The 17,396-nt window shown below is 45.0% G+C and overlaps 1 protein-coding gene across 2 annotated transcripts in view; it reads left to right on the top strand.

Annotated features, from left to right (window-relative positions):
- Nucleotides 1-17,396, top strand: part of CASK (calcium/calmodulin dependent serine protein kinase) — a 342,806-nt gene that overhangs the window by 321,616 nt on the left and 3,794 nt on the right. For both annotated transcript variants that reach the window (XM_080794824.1, XM_080794823.1), the window contains 5 exons: nt 3,228-3,343; nt 9,650-9,730; nt 9,832-9,912; nt 12,848-13,050; nt 16,729-16,812. In XM_080794824.1, coding sequence (XP_080650950.1) covers nt 3,228-3,343; nt 9,650-9,730; nt 9,832-9,912; nt 12,848-13,050; nt 16,729-16,812 — 565 coding nt within the window. The remainder of the gene's footprint in view (nt 1-3,227; nt 3,344-9,649; nt 9,731-9,831; nt 9,913-12,847; nt 13,051-16,728; nt 16,813-17,396) is intronic.

The following is a 17,396-nucleotide window of genomic DNA, read 5'->3' as shown; positions in this document are numbered from 1 at the left end:
GAGGAGAAAGAACCGTTCTCAACTCATTTCGTGATGCCAGCATTACCCTGATACCAAAATTCACAAAAGGCAATTCAAGAAAACTACAGAGGAGACTTCCTCATGAACACAGATGTAGAAGTCCTCAGCAAAATATTAGCAAACTAAATCCAGCAATATAAAACAAGGATAATACATCTTGACCCAGTGGAGTCTGCACTGGGAATGTACAGCTGGTTCAACATTTGAAAACCAATCAAGCCAATCCACTGCATTAACGGACTAAAGAAAATCCACATGGTTCTATCTGTAGATGCAGGGAAAGCACTTGATAGAATTTAAAATCCTCTCATGATTAAAACCCTCACAAATGAAGGGACTTCCTTAACCTAATTGAGAGCATCTACAATAAACCTACAGCAAACACTACTGGAAAGGAAAAAAATACTGCTGGTGATACATTTCTGTGTGTAGAAATTCAAAGGAATCTATAGGTAAACCATTAGAATTAATATGAAAATTCAGCAAGATGGTTGGTATAAAATCAATATACAAAAATCAATTTCTATTTACCAGCAAGAAAAGAGAAAATAAAGTTTTAAAGATTTATTTATTCATTTAAGAGAGAAAGCACTTGCATGCACAAGCAAGGGGAGAGGGAGAAGCAGGGAGCCTGACATGGGGCTCGATCCCAGGACCCCAAGATCATGACCTGAGCAGAAATCATGAGTCGGACACTCAACCTACCAAGCAACTCAGGTGCCCTGAGAAAATAGAAATTTTTTTTACATACCATACATAACACCACCTGTATCACCTTAATACTATAAAGTATCTTGAAAAAAAAATTAAATTTGATGAGACCTCTAGATCTAACTACCTATTTGGAGGAAATGCAAAAGATGGGGACTTACTAAAGATACCACAGGGATGAAATCAGAAAAATCCAGAATTGGAAACTATAAGACAACCAACCAGTTTTTATAGCAAATAAATCATGAGAAGGAAAAGGAGAGAGGGAACCTATAGATTTAAGAGAAATTTAAGAATATTTAAGGAGGGAATGATACAAACTTGGATTTGTTTCAGAATAATCCAGGGTGCATAAGTAAACAGTACAAGCCAGGAGTTAGTAAATGTTAAAGCTGGGTTGTAGGTATTTGAGGTTCATTACTTTCTACTCTTGTCTATGTTTGAAAATTTCTAAAATTACGAAAAAATTTTTAAGCCCCATTTGTATAACCTCTTTTTTTTAATCAACAAGCTAGGAGCAAATCTAACAAAGATGTTCAAGACAAAGGAAAAATGTTAACATTTATTGTGACATTAAAGAATACGTAAAGAAATGGAGATATACTGTATTCATGGACTGGAAGACTCAGTGTTGTAAAGATGTCTCCCTCCCAGATTGATTGATAGATTCCATGCAATCTTAATTGTTTTTGAAATTGACAAGCTAATTTTAAAGTTTTCATGGAAATGCACAGAATCAGGAATAACCAAGATGTTCTTCTAGAAGAATAAGGAGGGAAGCCTTGCTCCACCAGATACCAATACTTACCATAAAGCTGTAGTCATTAAGATAATAAGATATGGGCATAGAGATGTTCAAATAGACTAACTGAAGAGAATCCCAAAACACTCCCATACATAAATAATCACCAGTGAGGAATGGATAGTCTTTTCCATAAGTCATGCTGAAACAAGTGAGTATCCATTAGGGAAAAAGACAAAGAAATTGGGCCCCTAATTTCACACCATATACAAAAATCAGTTCTAGTGTATTAAAGGCCAAAATACGAAAGCCCAAACTATAAACCCTTGAGAAAGTAATATTGAAGAATGTCTTCAGGAACAAGGAAGGATTTCTTAACATACAAAAAAAAAGGGAAAGATGGCTGAATTTGACTTAAACTAAGTTATATTCATCAAAAGATACCATAGGAAGAGTAAACAGGCAGACCACAAAATGGAAGAAGGCATTTGCCACATGTATAACCCCCAGGGGTATAATATCCAGACCACATAGAGAATTCCAACAAATCAATGAGAAAAAGACAACTAGAAAAGGAAAATGGCCGAAAGACTTAAACACTGTACAGAAGAAGAAATCCAATAAACCTGTGAAAAGGTTCTCAATCTCATTAATAATCCGTGAAATGCAAACTCAAAGCACAGCCTGATTCCATTACTTGCCCACTGTGGTGGCTAAAATTAAAGACTGATATTACCAAGAGTAGACAAAGAAGTGGAACAGCAGGTACTCTCACACACCGCTGGTGGGGGTGTAAATCCATACAACCTCACTGGAAGATCGCTTGTCATTCTGATGGTGGTTTTGGATTCTCCTTGTATGTGGCTCACTCAGGGACCCCTGGTTGGCCCACAAGCAAAATCATTAAGCAAAAACCACCTGTGGAAATATCCTGAAAGGCAAATATTTTCTTAGATTAAACCTAAGGGGGGGAGCTTTTTAATAACATTTTTGCTGAATACTGCAATCACATAGGAGAAAATTAAAATTCTCTGATTATAATTCTGTGGATTTAATTCATGTTTTTCCCTAGACTAGAATTGCTGTGTAGTTATAGGAACGTTTATTAAGCATCTACCTTGCCTACCACTGTGCTGGGGACATTATTTACATTTTTCTGTTCTAATCCTTTGTGACAGCCATCCAAGAGGCTATGAAAACTTGCCAACAAAATGTCCTGGCCAAGTGCATGGGCTCTGTTGTCAGACCGACCTCACTCTCCCACCTAAGCTGTGTGATTTGGAGCAAATTACTGAACCTCTTAGTCCTTTGATCCCCTCATCTGTAAAGTGGTGACACGATTTCATGTGTTGTTAAAAAGATCAAAGAGTTAATAAATGTATGTTTCCTAGGAAAGCACCTAACACTAAATTGGCCCCAAGGTCATGAGTGATAGAGCCAGGAGTCTAACCAGACTGAGCTCAAAATCCCACACACTTCCACCACGTGCCACGGCCATGAGTTTAGGTTGCTGGCTGTGTTATCCGTTAGCAGGTGCCCCGGGAATGCGATGTCATTTTATTATAAGCCTGTGTTTTTAAAACATCTCCAGGAAGTTGTTGTGAAAACCAAAGAGCAAGCTTTACCTTGAAAGGTCTGTGAGGAGTATGTTCATGCAGGCATATAGCAAGTCTTCAAATGAATGATTTTTGTCAGTATACAACTTTACAAGAGATTCTCTCTCTCTCTCTCTCGCTCGCTCTCTCTCTGCTAGGCGAGTCGCTTGCATCGCCATGGAGAAAACCAAACAGGAGCAGCAGGCCAGCTGTACTTGGTTCGGCAAGAAGAAGAAGCAGTACAAAGATAAATACTTGGCAAAGCACAATGCAGGTAGGGAAACATACGAGTGTGGCTGAGGCCGAGTGAACCTGGCAAAGATGGAGGTAGAGCTCACATCTCAGTTCGGTCTTCTGAGTCCTCACCCAAAAATCCCACCCGACGAGGTCCTCATCAGCCTGCCAAACTGCACGAAACCCTTACCTGCAACTCTGATGTCAGTCATTTGCCAGCTCTTTGACAGAGCTCTGCTTCATAGGAAGACAGTGCTATTTGGAAATAGTCTTCTCTGGAACTAAAAGGACCCAGTATGTTCAGTCCTCCCCTGAGAAATGAGAGCTTGAGGGTTTGTGGAGTCACCAGGACCCTTGCCTCCTTGCTGAGAGTGATCTTGAGCTAATATCCTCCCTCCTGCCTCCTCTCTAGCCCTTGGACACCGCCCTGTGGCACATTGCTAAGGGCGGAGGGACGCTCTTCACAGAGCCGTGCCACAAAGGGCCTGGCGATTGGGCCGAAGGAGCACAGATGCCGTTGGATACTAAGGGCAATTGGTCGGTTCCTGTGACTAGTTGTCTTTCCCCTACCCTGCCAGTTATTTCCTGGCTCCTAAAAGACCAAAAGCACAATCTCGGCCTTCCCTTCGCGCTGTTTGTCTATATGAAAACTTGCGTTCAACCCGAGTCAAAATATTCGCTTGTAATGCCAAAAAAGCATGGTCCGTCCTTGCCGTAGAATTCCCAGAAGACTCACAGGATGTAAGTTAAGCTAAAGGAAGTGCATGCTGATACAGAGGCTGGGATTGACTTATTTTCAGTAACTTCTCAGTAGGACCCCTTTCTATAAGGGACTTGTTCTGAGGAATTGCAAGCCCCAATATTGGCATTAGATTAGTTCCCAAGGTTTCAGAAATGACTCCAAAATTCAGACATGTGGCCAAAAAAAAAAAAAAATTGGATGAATGCAGTCATGCATACCCAATTTGACAGTATAATGTTTCTGACAAATATAAAACACACTTCTGTCTGTAGAATGTTAGAACACGTCATTATCATCCACCAGGGAAAATTATTCACAAACTCTGAATTGCTCAATTTCTTTTTTTTTGAAGATTTTATTTATTTATTTGATGGACAGAGAACCCAAGTAGGCAGAGAGGCAGGCAGTGGGTGGGGGGGGGAGCAGGCTCCCCACTGAGCAGAGAGCCCGATGCGGGGCTCAATTCCAGGACCCTGAGATCATGACCTGAGGCGAAGGCAGAGGCTTAACCCACTGAGCCACCCAGGCGCCCCTGGATTATTCGTTTCTTCAGCAAGTGAAAGTATGCATTTTGAAATACTGCATCACATGGGATGAGTGTGAGTGGCCACAGGGGTTCATTTCAAATGGTTCAGCTAAACGATGAGTTGTTCCCTTCATGTCGGCCACACTCTACCCCATTTTTAATTCCAATAAAATATATCCTTTCTGATTCTGTACCACCACAGAGTACTAGTCTGATGATGGCTTATTTTTTGGTTCTGTTTTATAAAGGGAAGAAATATTTAAGGCAGATTAAACATAATTTAGCGACTGTTAATTGTAAATGCTCAAGTAGTACTTTCTGAAGACGTTCACCGTAATGTCAGCAGAATGTCATTTAACACCAAATGTCAGTGGTTCCTGCCAACTCATCTTCATTTCCATCAGCTTCTAACAGGCTCACAAGATGTGTTGACATTTTATATGTATATATGCATATATATATATATATATATATATACACACATACATATAAAACCTTATCATTTTTATAATTTTAAATGCTGTATAGCTATAGCTGACATTATCATTTGAACCTAGAAAGCAAAGCAAATTGGTGGCTGACTAAGGTTGTTAATCCATCACTAGCCTGATACTCTTCTAATGGAGGGCATGTAGACATAAGTATTTAACTGGCCAATATTCTTTAATTCAGCTGTGAGGGAGAATAAGCCAGTTGATTAAAAAACTAGAGTCTCTCCATTCTGACAAAGAAACCGTTGACACGTTCACTCAAGAATTTTGTCAGAAAATCAGCACCCCCCACCCCCACCCCAAATCAAGCCTCACGAGCTCTCCTATTGGTGTTTCTGCTCCGGAGAAGGTGTCCAGCTTTTTTCTTGGACTTTCTGAAGCATGCTGCCTGGCAAGGCCCTTCTCTTGCCACCTTTTCAGTCTCCTTCCCCTTCACTGAGCAACCCTTCCATTTTGTTCATGACACAGTCCAGAAGAACCATTCACTTAGTGGGCACCTTTAGTTGACAAGAGATGAAGTTGTCAGGAAAGAGAAGTCAGGTATTTTATCAGCTCTTCTGCTTCGAGCCACGATGGAAGGCCATCCGAACACGCGGCGTGGCCTATATAAGGGACCGACGTGAAAGAGAGAAACATACTACCGAACTCCGTCAGTATGGCGGGTGCTATGAGAACTTTCAAAGTTCATCATATTCTTTAATGCCAAGAACTAGCCAAATGGGCTCCTGGGCCACAAATCAAACTATATTTCTGAAGGATCGTTCTGGCTTTTTCAGAAGTTGATTTTCCAGTACGGGGCGGGGGGGGTGGGATCTTCCCACAGTCCACAGTGAATCCAAATAAGGGCTGTATGTCTTGGTTCCTGCTTCAGATCTTTGGTAATTCAGCATATATTGATGGCAAGATCCAAATCTTCTCATCAAATTGTGAGAGTGAGGCTGCTTACATTTGTAGTGAAAATGAAAGATGGGAACTTTGTCAATATCTAGAACTGGTAGGAACGATGATACTAGAATTGTTCCCATTTCTGTCACCAGGACAGTCCCCATGTGTAGCTAAAGCAGAATTCTGTTCAAGCTGTGTCGCCTACATCTCACATTATAAAATGCCAGTCTATCAGCTGGATATGACCAACAAATTAGTTTTGTTTTCCCCACACGTGGCATTTGAAAGAATTATAACCAGATATCACATTTGAAAATCAGATATTTAACATAAAAATCTGGGTTTCTGCCTTGCCTTGAAATAAAATAGAAACGTGGCGACACTAGGCCCCCTTTCACCCGTAGCGCCACTGGGTTGTCGATGTCCCTTTCGGCTGGACACTCGTTCCCTAGGACCCAGCGTCCCTCTGCTCTGTTCGTGCACCCAGCCCATGCACCCAAACATGACCACGGCCCAGGAGCTGCAGGCCATTGAGTGCATGCCCAGCCCTGAATTACCAGTGTGCCAGGCCTTTCCTAATGGGAGGTTTTTACAATATTTGAATATACTTAATAGTTTTTCCAAATGAGACAAGGAATCGATACTAAAGGCTTATTTATGGAACAGATTCAACTAGAAAATACTTACCTAAACACATAAAAGTGTCATGAATATTGAGTAGCTTACCAGGAAATGAGGATAATATGAGCAAACTATGCCAGCAAGTATTTCTGAAGCCTTGGGAATAGATTTGATTATGGTGTGTGTAGTGTTTACAGCAAATACATTTTCTGCAACACGTAAAAGATGTTTAGCCACATAAATTTGATGCAAAAAGCATTGTCAGGCTGCTAGATCTATACTCTTGAGGCATTGAGATTCCTCAGCCCTAGGACTTCCAAAATCAGTTTCAAGATCAAGTTGCTAACATAAACTTGAGGGGAAAAACAGTCTTCATTAATTCATTTTTTTTAACTGTTAGAGCCCTGAGCGGTGGTATTTCAATATCCTGAGATAGTCCATTTATATACGTACACATGAACCCAGAGGGTTTCTACAGTACCATTCATAGGCATGCTTAAATGATGCGTAATACCACAAATTAGTAGTTGAGTAGTTTTTTAAAAATCTATTACTTTTTTCTCTTCAATACAGAGAACTCTTAAGACAACAAAGAGTGGTCCATCATCTCACTGCCCTGTTGGCTTTTTTTTTAAATAAAAGTAATAGGCACCTGTGATTTGAAATTGCAAACAGTACAGGAAGGTACAAACTGAAAAACAAAAGGCTTCCACACCTACACTCCTTGAGGAAGGTGTCTTGTAACTATTCCCAAACCAGATTTCCGTGCATGTTGCTAGTAAATAAAAACCCACTGGCTCTTATTTAAGGATATTGTTGGATTTTTATTAAAATGAGTTTGGTTCTTAATGTGATTTATTTGCCTCGTGTTTAGAATATTGCATGGTAAAGTTTCTTTTGTGCATATTATACTTTTATTTTACTAATATATTAAAAGCCATATTTCAATGACCCCTGTACATTTTTCATGCTGTCTTACTCCCAATGGCCTCTGTGCATGTAAGTAACCTGTTGAGTGACTATGCCTCTTTGTTTTTGATGGTTTCCTTTCATTCAGTCCTTTAAAAAAAAAATCCGCAAACAACATAAAACTTTTAAAAGTTCAGCCTTTAAGTGTTCTCCTTATATTCCTTGTATGTCTTGTTTTTAAATACTCTTATTGTTTCTCGATCCTATGCCCATGTGCTGATTTCATTTAGACCAGAGTAACCTTTTCATGCTACTCGTTTATGGTTAAGATACCAATGTGTAACATACCTGTTCATTTGTCCATGGTGTCGATCGTTGATCTCTAACTCATTCTCATGTGTGTTTAAAAAAAAAAAATGGCAAGTCGTAAGTGGGTAGGATGTCATTCCGAAAGCCTGTGCCATCATCATCTTGCTCTTTTGAGAGATGCTGGTTTATTTGTCTATATTAGAATATATCAGCTTGTTGACGCACCTCTTTCATAAGCATCCTTTTTCTCGATGGAAACCTCACTCAGAGGGCAATGGGTATAAAAACCGATGCCATAAGCACTCCTGCTTTTCTTTTTACAACTCTTACACTCTGTAATCACCGTAGCATGACCAGCCAGCTCGAGCACGCACAGAACTTCGTGTTCGCTTTGATTTGGGGGGTTTTGCTATTCTAAACACAGAAAACATTTTTGGTTTTTAGCTGTTGCTACAGAATTAAAGACGTTGAGTGAACCTTTCTGGAATCAGGCTATCAAAAGGAAACAAAGGCACAGATACCCATTAACATGCACTAACCCTTATTTTAACACATGGTATTTCTTTTTATATATATACATAGTCTGGGAATGATACTTTTGTTCGTTTGTCTCTGATCTGTTGCACTCGAGAGTATCCTATTTTGCAATTTAAGGTTCTTTGCTACTGGGAAGATCACAGATGTTGTCTGAGCTGAGAGCCAAAAAAGCATTTGGCCATATTGTTTCAGGGAGAAGCTTCTCTTAGTGATTGACTGAAGCATCCCAGATCCCTTTATGGCACCATGGAATCAATCGTATTGAATTTATTTCAGCCTCTCTGAAATCTAGAGCTTTATCGAGCCTTCTTTTAAAAAGATATTTCAGTGTGTGCCTGGCAACATTTGGATATTACCACAAGGAAAACTATTACAGGAAACGTTGACTCCCAATTTTAGCCTTCTTGTGAGAATTTTCAAATGGACTACCTTGAACTTCACCAGGAATGGTCATCCTCTTGGGAAGGTTTTTGTAATGGTTTTGTTAAGAGGCGGGTTTCCAAAAACTATTTTGGGGAGCATTTCTTCTCAGTCTGTAATGATCAAAGAACTCTCCTTTTGCAAAGGTTTCCGAGCTCAGACTCTGCTTCATGCTTCTTTCCATTCTGTCCATCCTGACTTACTGCACACGGGCTGACAAAGTTCGGGGCCCAGGGAAGCATGTTCCCCTACTTATGATACCCAAGACTTTCCATCTAATGGATAGCTGGATTACAGTAAAACTTATGGGATGCTCATTGCGAACGCTTGTGAAATCACAGTTTCAGCACTTGACTTTGAAAGACTCTAGCATGCTACCTTCGGCAGCTCTGCTGAAAGAAAGAACCATGAACTCAAAGACCAGCTGTCCATGCATCTGTCATCCATCCCTAGAGATAATCTAGTGGCCTCTTTCTTGGTTAACTTTAGTTGCATTCATGCTATATTCATGTTGGTCACTGTCTGCAGACTTTTTCTTTTCAGTATTGCTGGTTTCTTAGAATTGCAGAAATATGAACAGCATGTGGTTTTGAATGACTTCGTATGACTTGTTGGATACCGCATGACAAGATATGCAGTATCTCTTAGAATTTGGACTTTTATGCATGTGCTCAACATAATCTTTGGATGCCCCTGGTTCTAAAGTGCATTTTCATGGGCTTAAAAATGAATTTTCTCCTGAAAGGCTATCGGACTAAAATTATATGTAAGCTGCAGATAGAAGTTGGACTCAGACTTTTTGAAGACATGGTTTTACTATAACTTTAGTTCTGCCAGTATAATTATCATTGATGTACATGAAATACTCCTGTAAATTTACCTTTCTTCTAACTCTTTGCGTTTTAGTGTTTGATCAATTAGATCTTGTTACATATGAAGAAGTAGTAAAACTGCCAGCATTCAAAAGGAAAACACTAGTCTTATTAGGTAAGCTTGACTATACAAGTGGCTTTCTTAGTCTCCTCTTCAAAACATTCTGCGAGTATTAACAATTGTCAATTTCACCTTCTTTTTAAAAAATTACATAGGTGCGCACGGTGTTGGGAGAAGACACATAAAAAACACCCTCATCACAAAGCACCCAGATCGGTTTGCATACCCTATTCCACGTAAGCAATGTCTCTCTTTTAAGTTTATTTTTCCTGGTACTTATTTGATATTGTAATTGACATACTGTTTTCCGTTACATAAGTAATAACTGCTTATTATGGGAAGATTGGAAGATCCAAAGCCAAACAAATCAAAAACTTAGTTAACAATAATCCCAACCCCATTCCCTCAGTAACGGCCCTATAAAACATTCTGTCGTAGACTCTCCCAAGCTTCTCTCAATGCAGAGGTAGGTCGTGTGTGATTTGTTGTTGTTTTTTAACGAAATTGGGCTCCTCCATCCTGTTTATAACCTGATTTCCCCAGCAGAATGGCATGAACATGACTCAGATGAATTATTCTTCAGAAGAATGGATCTGAATGATAGGATAGTTTTCTCTGATAGAACAATGCTCTCCTCAAACGTACCCAAGTTAATTGACTTTCATCCCTTTGAAAACCCAGTGTGCTATCAGTTGTTTATTATAAAGAATTTAAAATCTGTAACATTTTTATTCCCCTTATTTTCTCTGTCTTACTCATAACTTCTTGCCCTCTGTTTCCTCAACTATAAGATGAAGTAATTCCAGGAATGTACGGAGGGCCTGGGATCAGGAAACACCAGCAGATACCGGATATATAGTAGCTAAAACCAAGACTGGTTTTAGTCTTGTTATTCCAGAGTTTACCATTGGAATCCCAAAAGCTTTCAGACAGGTAGAGTTTAGCTGGAGGTAAGGAGGAGGAGTTGTAAGAGCAAAGAGAAAAAATGGGAAAATGGACTCCACCCAGTAGGGCCTTCCGATGCCTTCCAGAAGACACATCAGCACCACTCGTGGGTTTCTCTACACCCCAGAGGGCCGTGAGGCTTCATAAGACAACACCCTCCCTCCAGAACCCTGTCTGATTTACACACAAAAAGGAAATTCATCAGATACCATTTCACTTGGTCCCTCTGAGATTTTCTTCATAAGACACTCTGAACTGTTCCTTTAAATCTCCTTAGGTCTAGATCTTGAGTAGAGCAAGCTTAACTAACATTTAGTTTCTTCTTGATCACGTAACAATTGAACATTTGTGTTATTAAATGACCAGTTAGCGAGCTTGGTTTTGATGCATATCGTTGTCAGCCTCAATTATGAAGTCCTTCTCTCAAATATTGGACCCCAGATGTGTACAGACCATATGTTTACCTCCCGAGATGACCAAGGATAGTACAGCATCAATATGCGATGCCATTTCTTCAGCTTTTCATGTGCCTGGAGAAAGCCTTCTTTAAAACCTGCGCGTTTGGGTGTCCATGAGCACTTTTAAGTTCTAACGATCTAGTCAGGGCAGGAGGCAGGGGGTGGGGGGTCCCCGTGGGTCTGGATCCATGCACACAGCAAAGAGGAGCAATAATGTATTCTTGCTCAAGGAAGGAAGTTGAAAGAAAGGGAGAGGGAAGGTGAGGGAGGAAGGAAGGAAAGAAAAAGAGAAGGGAAAAGAAGTGGGAGGAAGGAAGATTTAAACCAGTGTTCCTGGCTCAGCTAGAAAAACATTTTCTAAACTGTGCTTTGCGGAACACTGGTCCTGTCAGCATCCACCAGAACTAGGACTTACTGACCAACATTGGAGGATACATCCCCTTAGGTCTATTTTCTGTAAAGGACTAGGTAGTAAATATCGGAGGCTTGAATGGCCATCTGGTCTCTGTCACAACTACTCCAGTCCACCAGTGTCGCATGAAAGCAGCCATGGACAGCATGTAATTAAACAGCCATGGATGTTTTCCAGGAAAACTTTATTGACAAAAACAGGTCCTATTTGGCACACAGGCCGTAGCTTGCCAACTCATGGTGTAGGTCTTTACTGACTACTGTAGGCACATCTGGCCAAGGTCATCGTATTCTCAACACAATACACCCTTTTTTTTTTTAATATAATCCTTTTTTTTTTAAAGATTTTATTTATTTATTTGACAGAGAAAGACACAGCGAGAGGGAACACAAGCAGGGGGAGTGGGAGAGGGAGAAGCAGGCTTCCTGCCAAGCAGAGAGCCCGATGCGGGGCTCGATCCCAGAACCCTGGGATCATGACCCGAGCCAAAGGCAGACGTTTAATGACTGAGCCACCCAGGCGCCCCCACCCTTTTTTTTTTTTTAAAGATTTTATTTATTTATGAGTGAGTGAGAGAGAGAAAGAGCACGCGCACAGCCAGGCAGAGTGGCAGACACGCAGAGGGAGAAGCAGGCTCCCCACTGAGCAAGGAGCCCGATGCGGAGCTCGATCCCAGGACCCTGGGATCATGACCTGAGCTGAAGGCAGGGTCTTAACCGACAAAGCCACCCAGGCGTCCCCGCAGTACTCCTTTTGCTATATTCTAACCAGCTCCTTTAGGAAGCTGCCAGAGACTGATGCTATCCAATAGAACTTACAGAACTTTCTCTGATAGTGACAGTTTTCAATAGCTGTTCTGTCCACTACAGCAGCCAGTAGCTACACTGAACCCTTGAAATGTGGCTAGTGAGACTGAGGAACTGACTTTTTCAGTTTAATTTTATTTAAATTTAAAAATTGTATATGGTTTTCCATTTCTTCTTCTTTCCATTCTTCTTTTTTCCCTCTGCTTAAGACCTAACTGCATTAAGGTATACAGTAAGGTATGTTCATCTTGGGTCATTCAGTGTCTTTCTCCCGTGGTGACCCGCAAAGGGATGAACTAAATCTCATCTAAACACCAAAAGATTCACGAAACTAAACAACTAACCAACTACTGTGGTCTGATGTCACACAGATAAATATGGTGTCGCGAATTTAGTTCTACAAAGCTCCTGGGGCTGGGAACAGGGCAGGAGACATATAGTAAAGAAGCCACAGCTTTTAGAAGAGCTGGGGCTTGGGCGGGTCCATAGGGAGCACCCGCTCATGAGCTCAGTCTTTTAAGCCTTTCAGGATATGGGATTTTCTTTGCAGACACAACCAGACCTCCAAAGAAAGATGAAGAAAACGGAAAGAATTACTACTTTGTATCTCATGACCAAATGATGCAAGACATCTCAAATAACGAGTACCTGGAGTATGGCAGCCACGAGGATGCGATGTACGGGACAAAACTGGAGACCATCCGGAAGATCCATGAGCAGGGGCTGATCGCCATCCTGGACGTGGAGCCACAGGTAAGACACAGCCCCTCGCAGCCCCTGTCAGCCTGCCCGCGGGCTCGGCCTAGGTTCTAAAATCAGAACGGCCCTCGGAAGGCCATGGGCCACCCGCTAACCTAATAAACTGCGGGACAGTGTCAGCAGTGTGGGCACGACGGGCTCACGGGCTCGAAGGCGGATGCGCCATGTGGTTAAGCAGTAACAGGGAGCTCCCAGGGGATTCGTTGACACTCGGAAGCTCCGTGCGAGTACCCGACCGGGTCCGAACTGGAAACCCAACACTGATGTGACCTCAGGGCAAGAGTGGCCCTCGATTATCCTAACAGCCACCTGTCCCCTCTCAGTACAGCTCACACCGGCCCATCGGAGCCACTGCCAGCATCTTATGTGACTTCGCGGCAGGGATTCCCGGGGCCTGGGTCTGGTGTGAAGCACAGCACCCGCTTTAGGGAGCCAAGCCTGAGCCAGCAGCGATGCAGACCCACACGGGTTCTCAGCCTCGGCCATCTCTTTGGATGCCCAACCCTGGCCAAAAACTGGGAGGGGTGTGGAGAGCTTCAGGCACTCCGAGCCAGACACAGGAATGACTGGATGATCTGTAGGGAAGTCCTAAGTTCGAAGCAGTGGGAATTATTCAACTCAAAAAGGAGAAGCCACATCTCAAACATGTAAGAAAGGCAAACATGTGAAAAAGGCCTTGCCTCAAAAATGCTGACAAGCTGGGGCGCCTGGCGGGCTCAGTCAGCAGAGCCTCCAACTCTTGATCTCAGGGTCGTGAGTTCAAGCTCCACACCAGGCATAGAGAGGACTTTAGAAAAATAGCTTGTCGGCTTTTCTTTCTTTTTTTTTTTTAATCTCTGATGACAAACTGAGCAGAAGGGGGACTTAAAGCCCAGGAGGAAAGATGTTGTAGACACCAGGTGAGTTACAGGAGAGGCTCGTGGATGCCACTGTGACTCCTAGGCCCTGCCATTTCTAAGACTGGTCCGTGTCCCACATCCCTATCCCTCAGAAAGAATCACCTGCCCAGACCCGCTCCCCTCAAGCAGGCCCCATTTCACCAGGTCACTGAGGAAATGTGTGGTGACTCTGCTGCCTATCCGAGGGCTACCAGACAAGAAAATCTCAGTCTCGATGTGATGTGTCTTTTCATTTTTGAAAATATAAGAGAGGAAAAAAAGTAACATAGGCTAGAAATTGAAAATCGAAAAGGCTCCCGTAACTGCTGTGATTGGCCTGTGGGTTGGCTCTGATGTTCCTGGAAGGCAGCACAGAGCGGGGAGGGTCCTGGATTTCCTGGAAGTACACCAGTTCTTCCCTTGGAATTAACTGGTAAGGGAATAGAACCGGGTTCCTGGACACAAGAGGCACCAGGCAGGGGGACGAGCACAGTCTTCAGCAACCGCTGTGGGCAGGAAGCATGGAAAGACCTTCGCATCTGGATGGATGAAGGCCAAGGGCCCACGTGCCATGCAGAGAAGGGGAGCGTGGTTTCAGGGGTTGCAGCACGATAGGTTAGAACTTAAGACAGTCGAAGAATTGGGTGGCAGGGAGGCTGGAGGCACTGAGCAGAGAGAAGACCATTTCACGCCTGGGGTGTCCTCATCAACTTCACCCGGGGCGCCATTCAGCAGCGGCGCTGTGCGGACTTCCTGTGTGGCCCTCGGGGAGTCGGGACAGAAGCAAGGGGAGGAACCGTGCGCTGGAAACTGGTCCCCGCCTAGCTGCGCGGAGGCTGGCTGTGGGTGGATGAGAAAACCTTCTGTCTCCATGGACCCTGTAGCCTCCTGACTAATGAGCACAGGAAGACGAGGCAGGGGTTGGGAGGGGAGGCCCAAAATAATATTGACAAAAAGGGTTTCTAAAGAAAGATTCCCCATAAGCTCAAGTGAGCTACAGATGCACTTTGTTTGTTCCTTGCTGAAGTCTTCAATCACAAAAGGGCTGACAAAGAAATTGCCAATTATCTCTGTCAAAAATGACATAGGTGGGCTTGACAAGCTTGCTCAGAGGGGAGTGTGACGTTCACAGTTGAAGCACGGTGATGTGACACGTGACATGACATACACGGCTCCCTTAGCCCGGAAGGAGCTCCTGGGTCATGAGATTCAGAAACCTAATCCCAGCGCATGTGAAGCTTGCACGAAAGCTTTATCAGGCTGTCGGTCTCTCCTGAGCCCGTACATTCAGAGGCTCCCTTCAGCCACCAAGCACAGTGCCCTCCAGGCGAACGTTTTCTGCCGATCATTCGTACCACTTTCACGTTTCCATTTCAGCATCAAGACCATTAAGGTGAGGTGCCGTGGAGGGCACGAGGGAGAAGACCCAGCTCTTGCCCTCAAACTCACCGTCCAGTGCCTGGCACTTGCATGTGTGGACGGTACCTTGGGGGGGGCGGGAGGGGTGCTGGACCTGGCTCGGAGCTCACGAAGGACTAAGACAAAAGAACACCAGTGCCATGTGCCAAGGGCTCCCTTAGCCAAGCCAAAAGGGAGAATGAGGACAGAGGGTCCAGGCAGAGGGAGTAGTAAGAAAAAGGCTGGGAAACCAGAGAGAGCATGGCCCTTTCTGGAACTGGAAATAGTTCACCAAGGCCAGTCCATGGAGGGGAAGGGGCAGAGAGAGGTGGAGGAGGTGAGCATGGCAGCCGTGGAAGGGTTTGGAGCAGAGCAGCGAGACGGTGGGACTTGCCTTGCCCAAAGAGCCGTCATTGTAGCAGCGGGCTCTAGTACAGAGGCAGAGCAACCCAGCTGACGGCTGCCACAGTAAACCAGGCAGAAGAGGGAGGAATAGGAATATGACAGAGCAAACGATGCAGATAACAGAATAGACACTTTACATGTCATACCCCCCGCCCCCGCCTCCGGTGCAGACAAGTCAAGGATACATCGGTGCCTTGTGAAGTACGTGCCTGCAGATGCTAGGGTTTTGTTCTGTGGAGGGGAGGCCGCAACCACTGGGAGGCTCAGGTCCTGGGCCGGGGGGCGGGGGGAAGGGGGGTGTTGTAATCCCACATCAGAATGCGGTTCGCAGGCGTGGTGCACCGGCTTGGCGGTGTGTCCCTGCGGACCAGAGGCTCACGCCGTTCTGGGGGATTATGCCTGGGAAGGGAACTGAACTGGCCTCAGAGCTCCTGTAGTGGCTCCGGCCTCCAGCCCCCAATCAGGTCTCCTGGCCCCCGGGGCCTCTCGGTGGGGGAACTCAGCAGGCATCAGGAGCAGGAACACAGCCTGGCAGTGACCGCGGTGGGGATGTGCTGGCCCCCTTAGCCGGTAGAAGGTGAAGCTGTGCTGAAGCGGGCTGGAGATCAGGGGCAGAGCCCACCTGCTGGGCCAAGGCCACCCTAAAGCGCATTTCCTCGCCATTCCCAAGGCAAGCTACCATTCACAGCCAGGTTTAAATGAACATTAACCAGTGTAGTCGGTGTGGACTTTTCTGAAGAAAAGGAAGTCGGATCGCTTCAGGAGATTCATAAGAAATGTCCAGTTTGTCACCTGTTACTCGCCGGTGGCTGTTGTCCGTCCTTCCAAAGGAAAGGAGTAGGGGGAGTTTCGGAGACAGCTGGTCAGTGTGCGCCCACCTCGCCAAAAGTGTGAGTCCCGGGCTCGCTGAGCTGTGGGATTTCGTGCAGACACGCGTGACAGCCGCGCCCTTAGCTCTTGGCTCTGAGTGTCCTGTGTGTTTCGTCCGCAGGCGCTGAAGGTCCTGAGAACCGCCGAGTTCGCGCCTTTCGTTGTTTTCATCGCTGCGCCCACCATCACTCCGGGTCTAAACGAGGTAAGGCTCACTGCCTGGCTGCAGCCTGGTGCAAGGAGCCGCGGGCCCACCGGGGGGTGGAGGCCGGCTGGGCCCACTCGCCCCCTGCGGGCGCTGGGCAGGAGGGCCTGGCTCTAGGCCCAAGAGCACTCCGCGGGGACAGAGCTCTAAAGAAGCCAGGACCTTGGCCCGAGGGAGCCTCTGGGGTGGGACCCACTCAGGTCCCCGGAGACGACCCCACCTGGAAATGAGCCCTGTCCACTCTGGGGCCAGCTCAGTGGCCCAGAGACGGGGGTGGGGGGTGTTGCTCCAGAGCGGGCGTCACCTTCCAGCACTGGGCCGACCCCGAGGGCCTCCGTGGCCACACGGATGCTGTGGGCGATTGGGTGTGTCCAGTGGGTGCGGCGGGGCCCAGCTGCTGCGGGTGCGCTCTGAAGGCTCCCGCACGGGGTCACCCGGTGCTCGGCGGGGCCCACGCGCCAGCAGAGGGCTCTTGGCTCTGCTCTGTGAGGACCCGTCTAAACCGCCCCCAGCTAATGACCATACAGTCAAGGCTGGGAAACTGCGCCTTGTGTGTCTGGAAGAGTCCGTCTTTACACGGCCGG

Source organism: Martes martes (assembly GCF_963455335.1).
Source record: "Martes martes genome assembly, chromosome: X".
Taxonomy (NCBI): Eukaryota; Metazoa; Chordata; class Mammalia; order Carnivora; family Mustelidae; genus Martes; species Martes martes.
Note: the sequence above shows the minus strand (reverse complement) of the source record. Positions and strands in the feature narration are given on the sequence as shown.